Source organism: Triturus cristatus, chromosome 12 (assembly GCF_964204655.1).
Source record: "Triturus cristatus chromosome 12, aTriCri1.1, whole genome shotgun sequence".
NCBI classification, from domain to species: Eukaryota; Metazoa; Chordata; class Amphibia; order Caudata; family Salamandridae; genus Triturus; species Triturus cristatus.
Genome location: NC_140595.1, coordinates 781,442,616 through 781,467,443, shown reverse-complemented (window position 1 = coordinate 781,467,443; position 24,828 = coordinate 781,442,616). Strand labels below are relative to the sequence as shown.

The 24,828-nt window shown below is 46.7% G+C and overlaps 2 protein-coding genes across 4 annotated transcripts in view; one reads left to right on the top strand and one right to left on the bottom strand.

Moving 5' to 3' along the window:
• Positions 1-24,828, top strand: part of LOC146782821 (uncharacterized) — a 271,182-nt gene that overhangs the window by 154,191 nt on the left and 92,163 nt on the right. Inside the window, exon 1 of one of the 2 annotated variants that reach the window (XR_014972317.1) lies at positions 6,081-6,344. The exons of the other annotated variant lie outside the window; for it this stretch is intronic. The gene's annotated coding sequence lies outside the window, so the exon portion shown is untranslated. Of the gene's footprint in view, positions 1-6,080; positions 6,345-24,828 lie in introns of those variants that run through there. 2 annotated transcript variants of the gene reach the window in all.
• LOC146782822 (alpha-2,8-sialyltransferase 8F-like) overlaps positions 1-24,828 on the bottom strand; it is a 160,337-nt gene that overhangs the window by 108,198 nt on the left and 27,311 nt on the right. For both annotated transcript variants that reach the window (XM_085639213.1, XM_085639214.1), the window contains exon 2: positions 3,594-3,677. In XM_085639213.1, the coding sequence (XP_085495339.1) occupies positions 3,594-3,677 (84 nt within the window). The remainder of the gene's footprint in view (positions 1-3,593; positions 3,678-24,828) is intronic.

Here is a 24,828-nt window from a genome sequence, read left to right as displayed (position 1 = left end):
CATGAATCAAGATACTTACGTGGCTATTCTAACGGAAACATGGCTATCTGAATCGGCCTACACATGCTGGTGCCACCAAACTACAACATTATAAGACTAGATAGGCTAATCAAAACGGGAGGAGGAGTGGCCTGCATCCACTGATCAAACATCACCATCTCCAAAGTTCTCTCATACCCTATAGACTCATGTGAATACCTGGGGCTCACAGCACGATTTACAGACAACCAAGTGTAGAAACTACACACATTCTATCACCCCCCTCAGGCAAAAACCTAACTTTCATAGATCATCTAATGGAAATTATTACAATCAACTCAGAACCCCACTCCAATGATATTTTCCTAGGAGACTTCAATCCTCACTGAAACGACACCCAAGATAACCTGGTCAACATTCTGAAATAATTTGTAACAGACCACTCACTAGTACAAGCATGTGCCCTACAAAACACACTCCAAAGAAGCCACACTAGACTGGATCATCTCCAAAGCAAATACTACCCAAGCCAGCTCAATCGTACCTTGTGACTGGTCCGATCACCACCTCATTACCTTCCAAATACCAGCCAAAAAAAAGAAAACAATCTCGCAAGCTATCAAACCCAAACATTGGGTAAGAGACACTAGAGACCTGAACTCAGAGACTCTAACATTGCAGGGCGAGAAAGAATTGCAACCCCCGCCTGAACTAACGGGCGTTAGAGAGCTTACAGACCACTACAATCTTACGATATCTAAAAACATCGAAAACATTGCACCCCTAAAACTGAAAAGAATTTAGACCAAAGATAAAAACCCATGGGTCAACGGATCACTTAATGAAGAAAGACGTAAACTCAGAATAACTGAAAGAATATGGAGACAATCTCCGTCATCCCCCCACTTAAAACAACTAAGAATGACCAGAAAAACCCACCATAAAAGTGTTCTTAAATCAAAAAAAGAGTTTTTCAGAAAGGAACTTGAAAACACAAAGAACAGACGAGGAAACTCTTCGATATACTAAAAGAACAATCAAACAAATTACCCAAATCCTCCCTATTAACATCCAAATCAGATCTGAACTGTGAAGATTTCTCAACATTCTTTACTGAAAAAGCCAGCTCATTGGAGAGAAAACTCAAGAATAACGCTGAAAAAGCATCAATCCTAAGGAACGAACAAGGGAGGAACCATGCCCTACCGCCACAAATAATGCCCAAAAATAATGCCAACTGGTCAACCTTCAAACTATATGATCAGCAGGACATTACCAAAATATTACTATCTTTGAAACCAAATAATCATTACAATGACACTCTGCCGGCAAAATGCTGGCCCTCCTGCAACCTCATGGTCATCCCCTTCTGGACTAAGATAATTAATGAATCACTTGCCCAAGGATCAATTCCAGACTGCCTAAAAAGAGGCCAGGTCATCCCTCTTCTAAAGAAACCTACGGAGAACCCATCGGACCCAAACAACTTTCGTCCAGTAACAACCATTCCCCTACTAGACAAAGTACTAGAAAAATGTGCTTACATTCAATTAAGTCAACACATTACTGAATTTGAACTACTAAATGACTCCCGATCAGGGTTCAGACCAAACCACAGTGTGGAGACAGCAATCCTACACAAAGTAGATGACGCTCTGCTAGCCCATGACCGTAATGAAACCTGTCTCCTGATCCTTCTGGACTTATCGTCTTCATTTGACACAGTAAAACATCCCAAATTACTAGAACGACTGGAAAATAGGATGGGCTTATCAGGTACTGTTCTGAAATGGTTCTACTCCTTCCTAGAGAACAGATTGCAAAGATTCCTGGTGGACAACAAGCTATCCCCACCATCACCGATCCAAATTGGGGTGCCACAAGGATCAACCCTATCCCCATCACTATTTAACCTATACATAGAACCATTAACTGAAGTACTGTATAAAGCTAACATTTCCTTTCACATGTATGCTGACGACACCCAGCTGTATATGAAGATATAATCTCCGGAACAGATCAACACTATGAACCAAGCTCTCAAGAAAACTGTTGAATGGTTAGCTGACAATCATCTTAAGCTAAACTCACAGAAAATCAAATTCCTTCTGATCTCCCCTTCTAAAAGTTCTGCCAAGATGAAAGAATGGACCAAGATGATCACAGCGCTAAACGGTACCCTAACGATAGTTGACTCAACCAACTCACTGTGGATAAAGAGCTAAACATGCGAGCACACATCTACACAACAGCAAAAAACGCTAGTTTCCATCTGAATTACCTCCGAAAAATGAAGCCTCTCATCGATCCCGTGGATCTAAAAATGGCAGTACAGGCACTGGTCATATCAAGAATTGAATATGGATGCGCACCGCTATCAGGACTCCCTAAGATATCAACAGCTCCCCTAAAAGCCTTCCTTAATGCAGCAACTAGACTTATAACAGGAACCAAAAAATACGACCACATCTCTCAACATCTGAAAGCGCTCAACTGGCTACCATACGAGGCAAGGATAGAGCTAAAAAGTGCATGTATTACACACAAGGCAATACATCACAAAACTCCTCACTACCTAGCCCATAAAGTTACGCTGTCCAGAGGCACTAGACCCTCGAGGGGATCGGAGTATTTTCTACTGAAACCAGCATTCTTCCGTAAGAAAAAGACTTACGATAGAGCGTTCACTGGAGCTGCACCAAGGATCTGGAATGCGCTCCCACGGAACATCAGATGAATCACCTATGCTCCACGATTCAAAAAGGAGACCAAGTCCTTTCTGATGCATACATTTCTCCCTTAGTGAACAATGTGATGAACATAACAATTGTATAACCAGCTTGGATATAGAAGAACTCAGGAATGCCCCTATCTTAAATCTAATGTACGATTCGACAATCTGGGCTGTAATCTATTGATTGATTTTTAATTATTTTTACTCCTCATTACGTTTGTTTTATGTATGGATAAATATATGCCAATGCTAATGGAATTCATAGACATGCTCTTGACGTGAAAGAATTGATATCTGCCGATTTCGAAGGCAGTTGAAATGTAAAGCGCTCTGACACCCAAACCCTGGGTCTGGTTCGTGCTATAGAAAACACTGACTATATAAAATAAATAAATTGTCTTTGTCAATCCTTGTTTAATTTGCAGTGTAGGTCCTTCCTAGTTAAGGCTATTTATATTAATAGCTATTGGAGGGCGGACACCAGCACTGGTTCATCTAGTCTCCCCATGTCTTCACCTTGTCAAAAGCTGTAGTCCCCTCTATAGGCTCACCATAGTACCTGAGTTTACTCGCAAGTTCTATTTCACCCTGCTACCCACGGATCTAGAAACAGGAAAAGTGAAATGACGTTTTATTATGCAGGATGTTCTCCAACAAGAGAATCTTTCAGTCTTCTGTTCCTACGTGCCCCAAATTATCATTATGTTAATCAGCCGAGCATCTGAGAGGCTACAAAAAAGCAGGACTTTCACTCATTCCCCAATATCCAAATGATATAGTCTTTTTGTCAGGAGTATGACACCCAGGTACTGCAGGGTCACCCAACCCCAACAGCCACCTGAGGAACCATTAGAAGGATGTAAAACCATATAGTACTCACTTTTCTGTCAATGACAGGGCAGTGAGATTCTTAGTTAGTGTCGTGCACGCGTCCTTCGAAAGTTTTTCTCTTACTTCCTCTGACCTGGAAAAAAGAAAACACGCAGACAGCTTACAGCTCCCAATCATAGCACAGGGTTTGGTATAGAAATGGTACACAGGTGCAGACAGCTGTTCAAATGTAGGACTGTACTAGATTCCAAACTATAAAACATATTAGAAAAATTCATTATTAAAAGTGACTGCTTGATCATCTGCATCTTATCTTTTGAACTAGATTCAATAGTACATATTCATGGTAAGGTTGGACGAGTTAGTTTGGTCAGTTTTAAGTCCGATACACAATCTGATGGTCAAGGGAGTCTGAAGACTTTGGGTCAACTGGAAGCTGAAATTGAATATGAATAGAGATGACATTTACTGATATCTACAGGTCTGAGACCAATTGAGAAATTATGACATTGAATGGGAGAGATTGATGGATTACTCTCAGATAGAGGGAAGGTCACTGACTAAGAAAGGGTGCAACATCCAGGATATAGAGACTCAGAATTATTAAACCAGATTGCTTGGCAACTGAAATTTGAGGGAGGCCTCCTGCAAAGTACCTGGTGGCACCCCCCACCCCCATGCTCCATACCCAGTCAGGAGCTCTCAGGCCTGGGGCTAGCCATCCATGCACAGTGCTGGAGGGGGGCCCTTAGGAGCTCGGGAGCCCTCCCGCACTTCGGGGACTTTTTTTTACGTCACTGCCTATTCCATCGAGAGAGGCGGACGTTCTGGTGAGGTTATAAACAGGGTTCTTGGTTTTATGTTATTTATTTCTTTGACATTTCCATCTGTGTTAAGCATATTTACTTTTACTTAATTTTATTGGCATTTATTTACATGTTTTTGTGTTTAACGTAAGAATGTAACTGCAATGGGTATATGTATTTATGGATAAATGTATACTCTCGTTTAACTGTCTAATGGGTGTTTACTGTTTACAATATAAAACAGTCATCTCAAAACGTTTACATTGTAGAACAGCTTAAACAGCTGTAGGGCTACAGTTAATAAGGTTCCTTAGGAAATGTTTTTTTTTTAACTTCCCTACCGGTCAATCTCCACAGCTACAGGCCTGGCATTCATTAGTGACAGTAGTAGGAATCCGCCAAAAGAATACCTATATTGCAAATGTTTCCATATTTGAAAACATACGGACAGGAGATTAGATTTTTTTTGCTTGTATTTGTTGGACTTGGCCCTTTTGCGGGGTTCACCCCTAAACTTTTTGCCTGTCTCCTAGCCTTTTTCCTGTGTAGTGTTGGTGGTTTTAGGCCTAGAGGCACTTTATCACTGCTGTCCAGTGTAAAGTGCGTGCGCTTTGGGTTACATGTAGTGAAATTGACCTGCCCTCCCATAGGAATGCATGGGGGATTCCCTGATGAATGTGGGTCAGTGGTAGATCCTGATCTGAGAGGTGCAGCGTGGTCAAGTCTGGTATGTGTGAAATGGTATTAATAAATGCTGCGCAATGGTGTGCGCAGATTTATTGTAGTTATATTAGAAATGCCACTTTTAGAAGTTGGCATTTCTGTGTGCTATGGATCTGCTTGCCTGATGTAAATTGCATGTCTGGCTTTTGAGTGACAGGGGCTGGTAAGGTGTGGGTGAATCCAAGAGGGGCAGGGTGAGTCAGCGCTAGGCTGAATGGGACATCTACATTTTTGAGTAGTGGGAGGAGAAGTCCCTGGTCCCTGAAAAGGAGTGTGCCTGCCCTAGTGAATGCTGGCTGCGCCCCCCTGTGGTGTGTCTGATGACGAGCCCCCACCTAACAATAGGAAAGAGGAGCCTGGTAAACAGAGTGCTCCTAAACCATTTGCATCTGGTTTCCCCAGCCCTGTGCTTTCAGACAAAGAAAATGTCCTATAAATGAAGGGGCTGTGACCCCGTGAAAGTGTGTGTGCTTGTTCTTACTTTGGGAGGACACTCTGCCAGGAGGAACCGCCGCGGGACCCAGCTGCTGTTTCCTGGGGGTCCCTGCGTGCTGGCCTGCCTGGCTGCGCTTTCCTGGGTTCTCCCCAGCACCAAGGACTCTTCCTTTTTGCCTTGGCAAGGACTTTGTGGCTTCTAGCACCTGGGAGCACTGTTATTTATATTCTCCAGAGGAAAGAGGAGCGCGGGGCTTGGCAGCGCTAAGCTGTGATCATCCCCGAGGGAATCCCGACGTGGGGATTCCCCCACAGTGCGTAGGAAGAGCGGGTGCCCACCCCGCATTTTGCCCGTGCTGCGCGGGAGTCTACCCTGCGTTATACATTTGTAAAAAGAAGCGGGTGCCCACCCCGCATTGGTTTTTATTTACTCAGCGGGAGCCCAACTCACATTTCCTGCCGAGAAATCAAATCACCGCCACGGCCTGAGATCCAATAAAAGGAACTGCCGCACTGGAGCGGCGAACAGGAAGTCAGACGGGACTGCCTGTTTGTGGGCAGGGCCAGCTACGGGTGCTGGAGCCTCGCGGGCTCCATTTTTGCCTTCCCCTGTAGCTCTAGAGAGGGGGAAGGCAACCAAGAAGAAGCCCGGGTTAAGTGAGGCGAAGGAAGCCTTGCCTGCTGAACCGGTAAGAGGGACCGTGCGACGTGAGGAGGATCCTCAGTGCCTGTGCCCAAGTAGACGAGGGGCTCTCATGAGCGGAGAGAGCCCCGCGTGTTGTGGAGCCGGCTGGAGCCCAGAGGAGATGGAGCCTGCACAGCCCCAGAAAAGCCCGGTGAGTGGGGCTCAATTGTACGGTGGTTGGGGGGTGTATCGGGACACATTGCCGGTGCCCGCCCCCTGTGACCGTGCCGTGGGTGCCCGCGCTGATTTTCCAGCTGCCCCACCTGACAGTGGGCAGCTGCCACGTTTTGCATACTTTTACTCAGAGTCCCAAAGGGGGCTCCAACTTTCCTGGGTTGCTGATTTTCACAGGGGCACCGCAGTTGCGGGCCGCTGCAACGTTGGGGCATTTGCTAATTAGGAGGCCCAGAGAGGGGCTCAGGAGCCATGCTGGGGCCCAGGCTCATGTTCACAGCCGCCCAGCAATTAGTGGGCAGCTGCCACATTTAGGCTTATGCACCTGCGCACTTTTTGGTTTGCTGCATTGGCAGCCAGAGGGCCGGTAGACGGTCCTGCAGAGCCCTGACATTTCTGTACATAGGGCATTTGAGCCCTGGAGAAGGCCAGTTGGCCTGGGGGTCCGTTTTATGTGGTAGGGCGCAAGGCCCTAATGTGATCCCTAATGTGTAACACATTTATGCTGAGGATGTTATGCATACCACGTCTATGCTAATGAGGTTTGGGGCCTAAGGTGATTTATTGCCCCATGTCATTTATGTGATGCCTAGGACAAATGTGATTCATGCATAGTGTGGTTATGCTAATGTGATGCCTAAGGTCATTACTATAACAGTAGTTATTGGGTGTTTCATTACTTGTGTTTTACTTACCTGTTCTGATGGTTATGACTAGGGCCCGATTGGCCTGGTCCTGTATATAATCCCCTGTGAATATTGCTCGTGCCAGTGGGCACAGTGTATATATGTATGTGATTGCATTCTAATATTTTTCATAATACAAAGGCATTTTTTAAAAACCCTTGTGTGGAGTTCCCTTTGTGGTGTGCCTAGTGTGTTGCTGCTATGAGTGTGTGTTGCGCAAACGCTTCACACATTGCCCCCGGGATAAGCCTGACTGCTCGTGCCAAGCTACCAAGGGGGTGAGCAGGGGTTATCTTCGGCGTGTACCTCCCTTGCCCGGACTAGAGTGGTGGTTTCTGTCTGGCTTTGGCGCAAGCCTTAGCCAACCAGAAAACTCACTTCTAACAGTATTTATCTATAAATTTAGTAAAGAATTACAACTGGGAGCCTTATTAATGAACATTACAGCTCAAGATTCCACCCAAGGCATATGGTCACAACATTTCATCTTTTCACTCTCCCATCCTTTAAACATTTCACCTTTTCTTCCTTCTAGCCATCATCTTTTCACCCTTACCTCTTGAAAGGTAAGAAAGAACAAGTAAGGATGAGAGGAAAAGAGTGCATGTAGATAGAAAGGAAAGAAAAAAGATGAGTATGCAAGAAGTGTGGGAGTAAATGAACGTGAGAGGAAGAAAATGTGAAAGGAAGAAGCATAAAAAGGTGAAGGGTAGGATGGTAGTGAGAAAAGAAGGAAGTGTGAAAGATTGAATGAATGAATGGAAGATTGAAAGGACTGGCTGTGCCTTGCTCTGTGTTTTCTACTAATGTTATCATTCCTCTTTCCCTGTGCAGGCCAGCTCAAGGCCTACACCCTTCTGTTGTATTCCGAACAATGTTACATATGACCATTTTGTCTGCAGACAGAAGAGACTCATAAACTACTAATCAATGATCTAGTGGGACCAGTTCATGGGCCCATTGAGCCCTGTGGCTGCCCCTGCCAAAGCTGCTAGAGCGGGTGGTTCTCAATGCCACTGATTTGCTGGGCGTAAGTTCTGACTCCTCGAGATGCTCCACCCCAGTTGACTCCTACAATCGCTTCTTGCCTACAGCTGTTCGGGGAACAAAGACAGCTTCCTAGTACTTCTTTTCATCTGCCATGGTGCTCCCCATGGCTATCTGTAGCACGAATCTATCCGATGCTGCTGCGTAAGGTAGGTGGTACACTTAGCCTTAAAAACCAGGCTCCAGCCTCCAGGGGTACTTCAGTCGAGGCATGAGATCATGAGTTGAGCTGACTCTTGCTGTCCTCAACGTACCACCGAGAGAGCAGGTCTGTTCACCCTTAAGGGATTACTATGCCCTCCTCCATCTGCCGTCTGTCCCCTGGGACTCTGCCATTGCCATAGATCACTGTGGTACCGACTAAACCCACCGCCATCTTATTCTCCGTGTTTCTTCAAGATCTTCCTTGCTCCTCCCCAGTTCTGGTACCCATATCCACCCAGCTACAGAAATGGGGGGCTCAGAGGAACCACCACCATCTGCTCCGAGGAATCCTGAGATCTTTCACGCACTGCCTCTTCTAGATCACCTGAGGTGGGAGAGTAGGCTGCCATGGTAATCAAGCTGCTGTAGGGCTATTTATCGGCGTCAGATGAAACCCCCAGCATACAGCTCCCTCTGAAGTTGCTTCCCACTCTGGCAGGCACTACATTTAACTGAGGCAATTTCCTAGGCAGAGGAAAAGGAGAAACAACGAGAACTCAAAAAATAAAGAGAGGGACCCCTTAGTTCGACCAAGGGAATAGGGCACTAGTAACAAGTGAAAGAAAGATTTTTCCCTCGGTTCCTGTTCTCTTCTACTGGCAACACCTCTTACACTCAGACACGTACATATAACTATGAACAAGGCCCAGACAGTAATTCCATAATATGTCAGGAGTAGAAATTAGTGCAATTGTTTATTTAAAAATGTATACTCTAGATATGTTTGTTATTTAATACAATAAAAAGCAAGAAGCAATATATACTCGGTTCAATCTTGTCAAAAACAATTAGTACAATTGAATACAATAAAACATTTCATGCACAATTATACCCGTTGTATTAATAAAAACATCAAAGACATATTCATAATGCCAATTCCTCAACTATTAAAAGGGAGATAGAAAATACAATACACTTTGTTATACAAAGTTACACATTCATAGAAAGAAGGCCAACTGAGACCCGATACATTAGCTCCCGTTTAGTATCAATTGATCCAGCCAGCAATGCGAATTGTGCAGGTGGTGCGTCGACACGTTTCGAGGGTGTTAATTCACTTTATACCATCTTTCTCAAGACAAACATATTGCTCTCTTTGTTATTAAAAAACATATTCATGTGTGTTTCAGGGTACAATCCTATTGATTCTTCTGAAGTGTTATTTTAATCTATGCTGTAAATTCTATTTAATCACTAATCCCGTTTCCAATTCTAACACGTACATCAAATATCCAATCGTGAAAACATCAATCCATAACACATTTACCACGGGAGCACCTGCACTTTACCACTGATCAGCAGAGTCAAAACCGGGAGGTCAGAAAGCAAAAACTCAGGGGAAACACACCAAAAGATGACATGTCCCCTCCAGCTGAAAGTGGGGAGAACTACCCACTCGCCTGGGAGTTCTCTTCACTAAGGCGGAAGAACCCGGACAGGCCATCTGCGTTAGCGGGTTCTGTGTCAGGACGGTGTTCCACCGTAAAGTCCATTCCCTGGAGGGAGTTTGACCACCTCAGCAGTTTGGGATTCTCACCCCTCATTTGCATCAACCATCTGAGGGGCCAGTGGTCTCTCTGAACCTGGAAGTGAGTCCCAAACAGGTAGGGCCTCAGCTTCTTCAGTGCCCAGACCACAGCGAAAGCTTCCCTTTCTATGGCACTCCACCTCTGTTCCCTGTCTCCGGCTAAGGAAGACTACCGGCTGGTCTAGGCCCTCTTCATTCAGTTGTGAGAGCACCGCTCCCACTTCATGCTCTGAAGCGTCGGTCTGCACAACAAATTCCTTGGAGAAGTCGGGGGCCTTGAGCACGGGGCCATGTACATGGCGGCCTTCAGGGCATCAAATGCCTTCTGGCAGGACTCAATCCAGATTGCCTTTTTTGGCTGCTTCTTGGAAGTCAGCTCGGTTAAGGGGGCAACAATGGTGCCATATCACTTAACAAACCTCCTGTGTACCCGATGAGTCCTAAGAAGGCTCTCACCTCTGTCTTGGTCTTGGGGGGCTCCCAAGCAAGAATGGTGTCGATCTTGGGCTGTAGGGGCGCCACCTGGCCGCTCCCTACCTGGTGTCCCAAGTACACCACCGAACCCTGCCCGATCTGGCACTTACTGGCCTTAATCCCGAGGCCTGCCTTCTGCAGCTCCTTCAACACTTCTCCAAGGTGCTGCAGGTGTTCGTCCCAACTGGAACTGAACACCGCGATGTCGTCCAGGTATGTGGCACTGAATTCCTCCAGCCCGGCCAACACCTGGTTGACCAACCTCTGAAAGGTGGCAGGGGCATTCTTTAACCCAAAGGACATCACGCAGAACTGGTAATGTCCTTCCGGGGTTGAGAACGTGGACCTCTCCTTGGCCCCCTCGGTTAGAGCAATCTGCCAGTACCCCAACGTTAAATTAAATCTACTAAGGAATTTAGAAGCTCCCAACCGATCGATGAGCTCATCAGCTCGAGGAATGGGGTGTGCATCAATCCGAGTGACGGCATTGAGCCCCCGGTAGTCCACACAGAACCGCAGTTCATGTGTGGAACCGGGTGCCGTAGCCTTCGGGACTAAGACCAAGAGGCTGGCCCATGGACTGCTGGACGGCTCAACCACCCCTAACGCCAACATCTTCAATACCTCCTCTTTGATGCTGGCTTTGACCAGGTCAGCCAACCTGTAAATCTTATGTTGGCGGGCTGTCACCGGTGTCCACATTGTGGGTACACCAGTGAGTAACACCTGGGGTCAGGGAGAACAGTGGGGCAAACTGCCCCAGCAACTGGCAACAATAGCCCTGTTGCTTGGCGGTTAGGGTCGGGGTGAGGATCACACCATCCATCGACCCATCACCCACTTGGGTAGACAGGAGGTCGGGGAGATGCTCACTCTCCGCTTCCTCCCCGTCGTCTGTCGCCAAGAGCATGCTCACTTCGGACCTCTCGAAGTGGGGCTTTAGGCGGTTCACGTGGAGGACCCGTAAAGGGTTCCGGGGAGCCTGCAAATCCACCAGGTAGGTGACCTCACTTTTGTGCTCCACCACCTCAAAGGGCCTAGTCCACTTGTCCTGCAAGGCACAAGGTTCCACTGGGGCCATGACCCACACTTTTTGTCCAGGTTGAAACTCGACCAAAGTGGCATTCTGGTCATACCACTTCTTCATTTCTTCCTGGCTGGCCTCGAGGTTCACCTGAATGAGTGTCCTGAAGTGGGCAGTTTGGTTCCAGAAGGCCAGCATGTAGCTAAACACATTCTGGACTGTCTTCCTGGGAGCGGCCTCCCAGCCTTCCCTCACCAAGCTTAGAGGTTCTCGCACAGGGTGACCATACAGAAGCTCAAAGGGACTGAACCCAAGAGACTTCTGGGGTACCTCCCTGTAGGCAAAGAGAAGGCACGGCAGAGGACGTCCCATTTACGTCTCATGGGTTCGGTGAGACCCTTGATCATGCCCTTCAAGGTCTGGGTGAACCTTTCAACCAGACTGTTACCTTGGGGGTGGTACGGGGGTGTTGAACTTGTAAGTGACACCACACTCCTTCCACAGGGATGTCATATACTTGGCTATGAAATTCGTCCCCCTGTCGGAAACCACCTCTCTGGGGAACCCCACACGGGAAAAGATCCCCATTAACGCCAGGCCCACCACTGGCGCGTCTTTGTCCTGAGAGGGATTGCTTCCGGGTACCGGGTGGCATGGCCCACTAAGACCAGGATGTACCTGTTGCCCATGGCTGTCTTGGGATCCAGTGGCCCCCACAATGTCCAATCCTGCCCTCTCAAAAGGTGTCCCAACAACGGGGAACGGTTGGAGAGGAGCTTGGACCTTCCTCCCACTCTTACCACTTGCCTAGCAAGTTTGGCAAGACCTGCAATGTCCATCTGACTGCCTTCGCATTTGGGGCCAGAAGAAGTGGGTGACAAGCTTGTCAAAGGTCTTGTCCTGCCCCAAATGTCCTGCCAAAGGCACATCGTGAACCAGACCCAGTAGGAAGGTCCGGAAGCGCTGGGGTACCACCAGCACACGGGCTGACCCAGGTTCCGCGACCTTAGGCTCGCTATACAGGAAGTCATTCTCCCAGTAGATCCAATGTGATCCGGACTGATCACCAGTCGTCTGGGCTGCGGCCTGCCGTCGCAGACCCTCCAGAGAAGGGCACTCTTTCTGCTCCTGGCAGAACTCCTCCCTGGTGGGACCCCCTTCTTGCTGCCAATGGGTCAGCTTAGAGATGTCCCCCAGTTGGGCTACCTGTTCCCCTGTAGGTACCAGGGCGTCCCCCTCAAGGTCCGCCTCCTCCCGGCCGTGGGAACTTCGGGGTCCGGTTTCACGCGCCCCTTGCCCTTTTTCTTGGCAGGGACCTGGGCCACACTTGCCGGCTCTGGGTCCCTTTGAACACCATCTCGGGCCGCCCACTCTGGCAACCCAAGCATCTCCAAGTGGGACCTGAGCTCAACATCCTTCCACAAGGACTGCTCCAGGTCATTACCGAGCAGACAATCGACAGGCATGGAAGGGCTCACAACCACCCTCAAGGGACCTGAAACCCCCCCCCCACTCAAAGGGAACCTGCGCCACCAGACACTGGGGCTCTGAATTGTCGACTGCAATTACTTGGTGGAATGCCCTGGGGACTACCTGCTCTTCATAGACCAGGTGACATCGGACTAAGGCCACACTGGCTCCAGTATCTCTGAGAGCCTCTACTCTTATCCCATTGACGGTGCTGTATTTCTTTGTGTTAGGGGGCACCTCGGTCCCTGGGACCATCTCACTGTCTCCTAGTGAGACAAGGGTAATTTCTGCGGGGTCCCCACCCTCCAGTGGGTACTCCTCCTCCTCCCCAAGCGCTACACTAGCCACATATTCGGACTGCCCACCGGTGGGTGGCTGTGCCCCCTTTGAGCACCTGGGGTCCCCCTTTGTGTACTCCACCTGGTCACTTGCAAACATTTGCGGGGGCCGGTCTCAGCAGGCTTTCCTGTTGAGCCCCTTTTCTTCTTATCATCGGGGGGATGGGAACCTTTACCGTGGGTGTTAATTTGGGGCCCTTTAGAGAACTCCTGTGCTTTACCCTTCCCCCCCCACTTTTCTGCTGGGGACCCTGCCCACCTTTGGCTGAGTCTCCCCCAAACGCTTTCTTGTGGACCTTGGTACTCACCCAGCGGTCCGCCTCCATAGCAAGCTTCCTGGGATCAATCAGCCTACTATCAACTAGGTGCTGGTGCAGATCTGCACAACATAGACTGGACAGGTGCTCCTATGCAATCAAATTGTAGAGCCCCTGATAATCTGTCACATTACTGCCCATCACCCAGCCATCCAATGATCGGCAAAACATATCCACACACTCCAACGACGTGTTGGCATCGGACTTCTTACTGGACCTGAACTGATCCCTGTACTTTTAGTGAGGAGGGCATCCTTCATGTCTGGATAGGTGAGGTGATACCCCTTACCCAAAGCTATTAAAGTATCCCTCGCTTCTTTGGGAAAGAGAGGCCACAATTCTGCTCCCCAATTCTCCTCAGGGACCCCATTCATATGGATTGCTACCTCGTACCCCTGGAACTACCTTTGTATATCGTCCCCCTTCTTCAACTCCTTGCCTACATTCTTGGGGAGGTGTACGATTCTGTGTGCCTGCCTTGACGAGTTGCTGCCACCATCTGAGCTGGTTCTTTTCTCTCGATCCAGCTCCTTCTTTCTGATTTTGTAATCTAATACCATTCTCTTTTCTTCCATGGCTAATCTAATCTTTTCTATTTCTGTTGCTACTTTCCTTGCTTCCCGTCTGTCCTCCAGCTCCTCTGGGGACATCCAACCTAGGACTATGCGCCTCCGCCTCTCCACTAAGATCACCAGATTGTCCACTTGCGTCTCTGGCTGCTACCCAGGCCCACAGCACCTTTTGTAGCTCGCCTTTCCTAGTGAGGCATCTGACTTGGACTTTTAGGTTTTTGCAAACTAATTTCAATTCTCTAACAGTGAAGAGCTCCAACCTAACATAATGGTCTGCGATATGGTAGTAGTGCACACCAATCACTGTAAGTCAAGTGCAAACGCAAGTCCTATCCTCACCGCTGACAACCAATGTTAGAAATGGGATTTCCGGTAGGCTAGGGCAAGGGCTGAACCAGGCACAAACCTCCACTCTAGTCAGGATAAGGGAGTTACACTCCTAAAATAACCCCTGCTCACCTCCTTGGTAGCTTGGCACGAGCAGTCAGGCTTATCTTAGAGGCAGTGTGTAAAGCGTTTTGCACCCAATCGACAATAATATAGTGTAAGCACTACAAAAGGACACCACACCAGTTTAGAAAAATAACAAATAATTTTACATACTTTCAAACAAGACCAAAGACGATAAAACTCCACAATACTATATGTAAAAAAAAAAGTCTGTAGTTATCAAAATAAGATTCAAGCAAAGTTCCTTGATGTCGATAGCTCAGTCCGGGGCTATCACAGGGTCGTGAGCAAACAAATCCAAACAGTTCTGGCTGGCCGTGGTGTCGCATGCCAGCTACGGTGTCGGGAGGACCAGCAAACAGTACCTTTCAGTAATGCAGGGCAATGTGACCCTTGAAGTCACTTGCGTTGCAGGTCTAGCTCCTTTCTGATGGAATCAGGAGCGCTGGTGCCGGCAAGCGTCGGGTGCTGTGGTGCGAAGTGCAGCTGTGCGGCGTGCTGGGCCCCCAGGTCACGGTGTGAGCAGCGGCTCGGTGGGGGCGTCAGATGGCGTCGTCGGTGAGACCAGGGTCGCGGAGCAAGATGGAGATGGTGCTCGTCACGGTGCTAGCAGTTCACGTGCAAGTAGCGGCGTCGTCGTTGCTGAAGCGCTGTTGTCGGCTGACGAGCGGGAGTCGATGGCACCGGTGCCGGTGGGCCAAGGCTGCGGTGTGGAATGAGGGCGGTGCGTCGTGTAACTTTACGGGCGGTGCCCTCGAACCAAGTTGCAAGCAGCGCCGTCGATTTCGGCGGGAAGTGGCGGCGTCAGGAAGGCCACAGCGTCATCGTGTAGCAGAGCGGTGCGCAATGCGGTGCCCACAGGTCGCTGTGCGAGCAGCGGCTCGGTGATGGCGTCAGCAGGCGTATTCGGTGAGACCAGGGTCGCGTTGCGGCATTGCGGTGGGGCTCTCTGTGGTACCAAGGCTTCTGCGTGAAGCGAGGCAGTGCGGAGTGCGGTGCCCACAGGTCACGGTGCGAGCAGCGGCTCGGTGGCGGCATCAGCAGGCGTCGTCTGTGAGACCAGGGTCATGGTGTGGGGTTGCGGCGGTACCCTCTGCGGTGCCTTCAGGACACGCAGTCGGCAGGGTTGTCGTAGAGGTCGTCTAGTTGGCGTTCTTCTGGTTGCAGCACAAAACACACAGTCCCCAGTGCTGCGGGTAGAAGAACTTGAAGTCTTTGCTGTTCCTTAGACTTCGTGAACAGGGGGCAAGCTCTACCTCAAGCCCTTGGAGAGACTCACAAATTAGGTTGCAGAAAGTCTAGTCCAGTCCTTTCACTGCCCAAGACAGAAGCCGCCACTGCAGGTCAGACCAGCAAAGCACCCAGCAAAGCAGTTGTTCCTTTTCACAGCTTCTCCGGCTGATCCAGATGAGTTCTAAAGTTCAGGGGTCTGGGCCCCAGTATTTGTACACAAAAATCCTTTGATCTTTCAGGCAGAGGGTGTCTGTGCCCGGCCAGAACCAGTTCGACCTTTTCTGGTGTGATTTCCTGATAGGAGGTGGAGATGGCATTGTCAGAGGCAGACCAGGCCCTTTGAGGTGCAAGGAAATCTCTTCCCTTTTCCCCCCATCGCAGGCAAGGTCTATTCAGCCCTTTCCTGACCTACCTAGACTATCTGGAGCCACTCATGCTCCCCAGCCTTCCGTCATCCAAAACCCAGACAGGCAATCCACATTCCAGCAAGGCACACGGGACGACTGAGCAAAATAATACCCACTTTCTAAAAGTGGCCTTTACGAACTCAGAATGGAAAAAGCACCTTTGCTAAAAGCTGCATCTTTAGATTCTGATTTCAGGCATACTAAACTCCATTTCCTTATACCTTTTTCCGGGCTACGTATGTGGGTGGCACAATCCGTGCTGCAGGCCCACGAGTAGCATTTGAATCACAGGCCCCGGCACCCGTAGTGCACTTTACTAGGGACTGACACGTAAATCAAATATCCAATCATGAAAACATCAATCCATAACACATTTTACCCCAGGAGCACCTGCACTTTACCACTGATCAGCAGTGCGAAAAGTGCGCAGAAACGTTACGCCAGAAAAAACAGGGTCGAAACCGGGAGGCCAGAAAGCAAAAACTCAGGGGGAACACGCCAAAAGATGCCAAGTCTAACAGTTAATGACAAACTGTACAGTACAGTAGAAAAATACAAGTTGTTTAGAAGTCAATTTAATGGTGCAGAAAGTCTTACCGGCGTGTCGGTGTTAAAGAGTCAATACCAAGGGGGGTGGCCCTGCCCTGCTTCTTCCTGGCAATGACAGGCCCGGGAGTGTCCAGCACCGTGGATGAGTGCCTCCCCCGCACCTGGGGCAGCAGTAATGCCTCGCGTCGCACACTGGGACTTGAAGTCCCACCAGGGTGTGTGACAGCCCAAACAGGAAGGCAGGAAGGCAAGAAGATGGCACGCGATGCACCCTGGGACAAGTATCCCACCAGGGTGTTGCTGCCTGTCAATAGATGCTTCCAACGATTGCCAAACTGTGCCCCGTGCACGAAGAACGCCCCGCGCCGCGGGAAGAGAGGCAGAGCTTTTGTGCACGAATGAGCGCCTCCCCTGCATCTGTGGCAGCGGTAATGCCTCGGGTTGCACCTGGGACTTGGAGTCCCACCAGGGTTTGTGACAGCCCAAACAGAAAGGCAGGAAGACAAGAAGATGAACGCGATGCACCCTGGGGCAAGCAACCCACCAGGGTGTTGCTGCCTGCCAATAGATGCACCCAACGATGGCCAAACCGTGCCTGTGCGTTACCACTTTCATATGCTTACTTTTTATCAAAGTGATTGTAGTATAAACTAAAAAGCCTTGTATACATCAAATAGTAATATGTCCGACTACTATATGTCTGACTTAAATCTTCATGAGATCCTGATCTATGATCACTTTTTCTGTCTCCCATGTCAATGGAAGACAGCAAGTCCTTTCACCCTTCACGGATTATTATGAACCTCCTTCTCATGTGCCCTCCATCCGCCACCTGTTCCCCGGTTAAGCTTCAGTGAGTTAATTCTCCATGCCTATACTCTACATCGCCCTGGTTCCTTCCTCTTGAGTTCTGGTGTCCTGCCAACCACAGTGTAGGAATTGGGGAACTCCACAGGACTAAATTCAGCAGCTCTGAGGAGCCCTGACCGCTTTCACACAGCACCGTGCGTAGGTCGCAAAAGGGGGAGATGAGGCCGTCAAGGCCAAACCAGCCGCTGTAGGACCGCATACCAACCGTAACGTAATGCCTGGTAAACAGCTGCTTCTGCAATTTTCCCTAAGTTCTAACTGGCACTGGATCTCACTGGGGCAACTTTTCAGACAGAACAAAGAGGAAAAGAGGAAAACCACAGGGTTAAGTGGCCATCTTGGGATTTGATCCAGAGGACCATGCCCCTTTTGGGAATGATTAAGTGGGGTCCACAAAAGTCAAAAGGTTAAGAACCACTGCTCTATAGTATTGATGTGTTTCTCACTGTTAGGGATTAGGCGTCATCCTAAAGTGGAACTCCTCTCCACATGGGCAAGTGCCGGCACCATGCACAGGCTATGGCATGAATAAAGGTTGGTGGCAACTAATTCTAGTGGAGGGTACAGGCCCTTTTTACCTGAACCTCACTCCAGGAATTTCTTTGGGGCTTTCTCTAGTAAGTCCATGCTGTAGGCCATAGAAGGAGCCCCCGACCCGAGTGTATGTTGCATGTGAATGTGAATGAATAGATACATGGGAGATGGGCTACATAGGTTGGGGTTCCCTCTTCAAAGTCATATGGTACTCCAGAAGGTTATGGTAGTCAGAGATAGCTGGTTCTCCCTTTCCTGTATGTCCTTCTGTGCTGCTCCTTTAAAGTCCACAGTCTCTCCTGAATTAATCCAAAAGTCACGTGCACAGTCTGACTTCCAGTGTGCGTTCTCAGAATGGCCCTTTTGTGCTGTGGATGGAGGTAAGACGGGCTTCAAGAAGTCAAGGTCAGTGGTGCTGAAACAATTTTCAGAGTGGAAGTGCTGACATCAGTGTTACATCACAGACGTCATAGGGATTGAAAAGAATCCAAGTGTCACAAAGAACAAGTGTAGCAAACGAGCCCATACAGCAGTCAAGTGATATGGGTGTAGTATATGTCTGGTGGTGCACCTTGGAGCACACAGTCACAAATATATTACTAAAGCACAGTTATTTACAGACTGCACATTTTCAGTGGCGGCTCCTCCGATTTTGGGGTGGTGGAGAAATGCGGGGGGGACGGGAGACAGGGGTGAGGGGAAAATAATAAAAACAAAAACATACCTGCTCCTGTGTCCGCCGCCTCCGTGCTCCTTATCTGATGCTGGGCACGCTGCACAGGCTCCCAGCGGGCAGTCACAGCGCTGCTGTCATGCTCAATACCTGCATGAGAGCTGTGCAGTGATTGCCCTGAGCGAGCTGGCTTGACGCGTGCTCAGGCCCAGGGAGCACTGGGCTTTCCTCCCAGCCGGCTGTACAACACAGAAAGATGCGCGCGCCAGACATGCGCACTTACAAGTGCCCAAACACTCCTCCCTGACTGTGATGCTCGGGCAGGATGGCCCCGCCTCTGCCCTAACTTCGGCTGGGAGTATTGAAAAAAAATTAGAATAAAGTGGTTTTATGATCATTTTATTTTTCAGTGGGGCGACACTCCTAGGCCATAACAGAGGAGCCGCCCCTGCGCATGTTCCACTGAAATGCTCACTAAATGTGCACAGATATGCAATTCTACTGTTATTATTTAGCTCACAAATGCTAATCTGCGAAGAGCAGTTTTGAGCGAATATTTATCATTTGCTCATCACCAAGCGTAGTGTGGTGATTCGTTTTGATCATTTTAAACATCTTTGTTTCGATCACACCTCAGAATTAAACATTTGCCTATTTGTGCTTTCCTTGCTGCTGCTATAGTCTGAAATATTTGTACATTTCATGTACAGCTATTTAAATGTTGTCTGTTAGAACACAGTGACATTCTACCGCCTTTCCTTTCACACTGCCTTTACCCCAACAAGATTTTCACATAGTTCAGTTTATAAAATCATGCCACTTTGCAGTCAGAGAAAGAAAAGTAAACACCAATATCTCTTTTATTTATTTGTTAATTTGTTTTTATTGGCATTTAGTCTTATTTACAGCACACAGTGTTGTACCACCAATATCCCTTTTAAATAAATAAGCAGCAATTTGTCAGAAGACATAGCCTGATATTTTACCCAAGTCTTAGAACGCATTGCAAATGGCACTAGATAAAAAGAATATTTAAAGTCTATTTTATTGCTCATTCAATCCAGGTTAGACAAAGCTGTTCACATAGAAATCAGAGCATAAGAGACCGTGTAGTGAGGGCCTGTCATCAATTATTGGCCACTTTCGATGTGGCAATTGTGTACTATGTAAGTTCACGAATGACGCCAAAGTGATTTAAGTTGCAGAAACGGCATAAAAATAAGGGGTCACTTGAATTGGAACAGTAAAAATGTGGTATGTTGGTCAAACTACACAAATGGAGAAAAAGAATTTGCCAACTTTGGAGCTGCGTCAAATATAAAACCAAAGTGTTTACAATACATGTGTGCACATTCTAAATGTTGGTGGCCATAAGATATCGGGCTTAGTAGTATTTTTCTAAAATGTGCCTGACTGCAATAATAAGAAACATGGTTGCAAGTCAGGACCTTGAAAGTATTTTTACCTTGATGCAAGAAGAAAGTTGGATTGTTTTACAAAACATGCTTGATTTTTGTATATTGCTGGACTGGTGATTGCTTTCTTTTGCACTTTGAAAGTATTTGCACTTTTTCTTTTGCTTTACCAACTACAGTTTGTATAGATTGTCATTAGGTACTTGCTGATATGGTTGGTTTTTATTCTACATGCAGTGTTATTTATGGTGTTGCTTGCACTTGTCTGTAATACGTGTACCTTAAATCTTGTATTTAGCATTGTTTACACTACAGAAATGATAAATTAAAACAGATAAACATCTGCATCAATGTTCTGAAGCATCCAAACAGTTTTCTTCCTCAGCCTTGTTTGCCTGCCTGTTTTGCAGTGCTTACTACAAAGACATTATGATTGACATTGCTTCCTCAGTTCACGTTATTATCATGCACAACCCTTGACAGTCGCTAGTGTGTGGCATGCAGATAATTCACCAGTCTATTTCTCTTGACTTTCGCAGGATACTGAGTTATAGCTTGTGTACTTCTCATCTATATTGTCAGCCATTTCAACTGCATTCACTATGATTTGGTTTAACACTTTCTGATATTCCATCGTGGGGTCTTGATCCAACTTAGTGCATGCGTCACTATCCATGAGGTGTTCCATTACACTTTGTTCGTAGAATTCTGTGTCTAGCACAACTAAAGCGCCGCCTTTATCTGCTTTCTGAAAGGTTAACTGCTGATTCAAGGATAGTTGTCTCAAAGTACTCCATTCTTTGTTAGTGAAATTCATTTGATGATGTTTGCGAAAGTTAATCTTTGAAATCTCTGCTTTTACTAGACGTTCGAAGGTATCAATGGATTTGTGTGAAATAGGGGAACAAAAATAACTTTTTGGTTTAAATTCTTTGAATTTCGCTTCTTCTTGCAGAGAACTAGAATTATCAAATGTACTGAAGAAATATTTCAGTTTAAGGATTCTGGTGAACTTGAAGAACGCAATTTCTGTTTCAGCTAAATTGCTGTGATATGTTGGAACATATGATGTGCCTTTGTTCAACACAGCTGTTTGAGCTTTTGAAAGATGAACACTGGAGATGTTAATTACTAAGTTGCTCTGGTCTTGCTGCGTAAGGATCTCTTATCCAGCTCTGTCTCTTGATCTTTTCGTTTTACCCCGCCTGGTTTTTGTGTTGGCTTGTCTTGTCGGTGGTTTGCCGCTGGACTGGTGGATAAAAAAGCACTGCACCTCTCTGTTTGTAACGCGGCTAAATATTTCTGAGCTTACAAGTACTAATTTGTCACGGACTCTAAGATTTGGCATATATTATCGACACCACCTAAGATACTACGCACTCGCTTATCATTTACGCGAGACATTTTAATCTATTAATGCCGTTCACTAAATCGCGTCGTATTTCTCACTACACGTTCCAACATATTACCGTGTGGAACCGCTAGCTTGCCACAGCAATTAATTGGGTAAACAAGGTGTAGTTTCTAGAGCGCTTTTCAACTTATTGAACCGAGTAGACCTTTTAGTCCTTGGTCGATGCATTCAGGCTGGGAACTTCTTGAATAACTGCTTAAGTTGGCGTCACCAATTTTCTTTTGTTTAACTTACTTAATCGTTTAGCGACTGTTCACGCTTTTCTAACACGTTCAAGCAATAACCCACTGCCCTTCGGCGATTCTGCTGCTTAAATCGAGTAATAGAAAATTATGTATTTTAATTTGAATGTTTGTTTGAATCACTGATTATTTTATCATATAGACTGATTGGACTATCAGTTGAAATCCTTCCTGCCTTTTCTTCTTTTTTCTAGTGTTTCAACGATGCACCCCTGACGAAGGGTCGTTATCAGACCCGAAATGCATTGGGTTAAAACTGAACTTTTCATTTAATCAAACCAATACACGCACAAGGATTATGTTGTTTCACAATATCAGAAGATGCATGATATTGTATGCTACCTCAAGAATATGTGAAGATTAAATAAACTATCATCTTGCAATTGAAGAGGATGAATTTTATGTTTGAAACTCTCGTTATGAAAATCTGTTGATAGCATCGTTTGCTATTTTAAATTGTGCTCACACCCGCAAATTGGTTTTTCCCTTTTGCATTTTGATCTAAATATGTGTTATTGACATTAAAATACATTCACAAAGTGGGATACGTTTCCAATTACAAAATGTCCCAAATATCCTTAAAAGTGGAATCGCAAGCCATTTGTCTCCCAGCCATGGAATTTCTGTCATCAGCACTTCTCCCTTTTTCCACAAGAGCAGTTCAAACATGATTGGCAAAATATCCTAGTTTGCAAATGTTTTCCACATAACTATGGCTTTGCCATATTTGCCACATAATACATCATCTGCTGCATAATCTGACGATTTTAACTAATAAATTGTTTATAGCTCAAACACATCAAAAGATACTAAAAAATTTGACTTGTGCTGCTGTGAAGTGGAAGGCCCTTTGCAAATGTTGACTGGTCACCTTTCTCATTGCTGCAGTTGTATGTCCCACTAGTACTAATAAGGAAAAATATTTGCAGAGACTGTTAGCATTTGTAAAAATTTCAAAATAATAAAGTATCAGAAAATGTACAGCACCACTAATACCAGTGTAGGGTATCAGAGCACTTTACATCACACATATTACACAGAGAAAATAATTAATATGTGTGTAAATCACTGTGTAGGAAATGTTACATAAGACAAAGGACTACAAGGTGTAGGAGTCACATAACAACCATACTAGTAGGCAGCATAGTTTAATAGTGATTGGTCTGCAGAAACACAAACTCAGAATTAGAAAGATAATACCATGGTTGGGGGTTCGCTTTAATAATCAGAATTGATTTCTACCCACATGAACCCTTTTTTGCAACATTAGGATAATCGAAGACTGGGGAAAAAAACATAACGCTCTAATTTATACCTTGGAGTTTGCATGCAGCTCTTACATGACAGTTAATAGCTCACTGTTCTATGTTAGGATTTTAGCTCATTAACTGCAAGTAACAGTAGGGTCTCTCTGACAAAAGCAGTAACCGACTGACCTATTCACATTATGTGCACTTTGTGAACTGCATGGCACATGTTCTTAGCAGCATGCACATTACAGCTCTGCCATTCCTTTTCATGAGTCCAACCTTCCACTAGACAAAACGCCATCTCTCTCTACTAAGAACATTAATCACTGGAGTTATCAAGACACTTTTATTGTTGCCCAAAAATGTTGGTGGCCAGGAAGGAGGCAGCAAATGATTTTAAAACCATATTATACTCACAAACACGACGCCCCCACCTGAAGTTGATGCCCGGTGCGGTCGCACTGCCCTAGAGCCACCCTGCTTAAGGGTCCTGTGACCTCAGTGACAGAGTCACTGCCACTCTATGGTGTGCTGCTTCATAGGTCTGTCTCCAAGACTGAAGGTGGACTGCATGGATAGTGGTGGACAGGCCTTCAAGGTTATTCCACACTTGCCACCGCTAGGGTCCACCTGCTGGTGCTAAGACACCAGGGCTTTTAAGATCGTGCGGCACCTTCTAAGGTGTAGCACAGGAATGTGCTCCCTCAGGAGAGTGGTCTGGGAGCCTGGTCATTAAGGCTGAACCTGGTTCACCAGTTCCACTTTAGCAGCTCTGACCATAGCGCCACATCCTCTCCCCCACTGAACACCATACTGCTCCACTTAGAGAAACTTGTACTGCACTGACCCCGCTATAAACACCTGGATGTGACTCAATTCTAATTACGCACTAGACAAGAGCAATAAGCTGCCTAAAAAAATTAACAACATTCTAGAAAAAGCAAACACTCATAGGGAATGCAAGATTAAGTAAAGCATGTGAAATGTAAGTAGAATCAACATGGTTACCTTTTTCCTTTTACACTCATTATTCTGAAATTAGTGAGTGCTTTTGCATGAAAAGGTAAGGGCCCGGAAGAGACCCGTTTCAGTGCCCATTGCTTATATCGTTTCAAAACATAGGCAGTATGGTTTAGAAAAACCTCATTCGTAAACACAGTTGCTGTACACATTTTGTTTTCCAATTCACCAATCAAGCAGGTATTTCAATACCTCCAGACAAGGTGCACTTCCCCACACAGGGAAAACAATGTTGATCAAACAGAGAGGATAAAACAAAAGTATCACTTCACTGGCAAACACTGTAAAGTGTTTAGGTGAAAATAAATCAATCTGGCCACCTTGCAACCACTCTGTCTTGCTTTACTTAGTGATTTATTTTTCACATTTGGAATGTTTTATTTCTCTCCACCCCGAGGCTGCACTTGAGTCAGAAAAAGACAACGTTTCCGTATTTTTTTTTTCTTTTTTGGATCCATTTCACAGGGGAGCAAATAAACGAAAGGAGGAAAGAGAGGGTAATACCCTTTTCTTGAAGTCTCAGTTTTCACTAACTGAGGAGCGAGACATAAAGAGAGGGAAGACTCGGAGGCTTAGATGCCGTCACCGTGGCGAGCGCGCACTGTTTAATTTATGGGGACTTGGGGAGGCCGTGCGCGCAGGAACACCATTTAATTTGCGAAGACTTAAGAGGCCTGCTTGCAGGCGCAGCCGTCTCCCTCTGCTGAGAGTGAGGGGGCCCCTGAAGCGTGGGGGCCCCCCGCA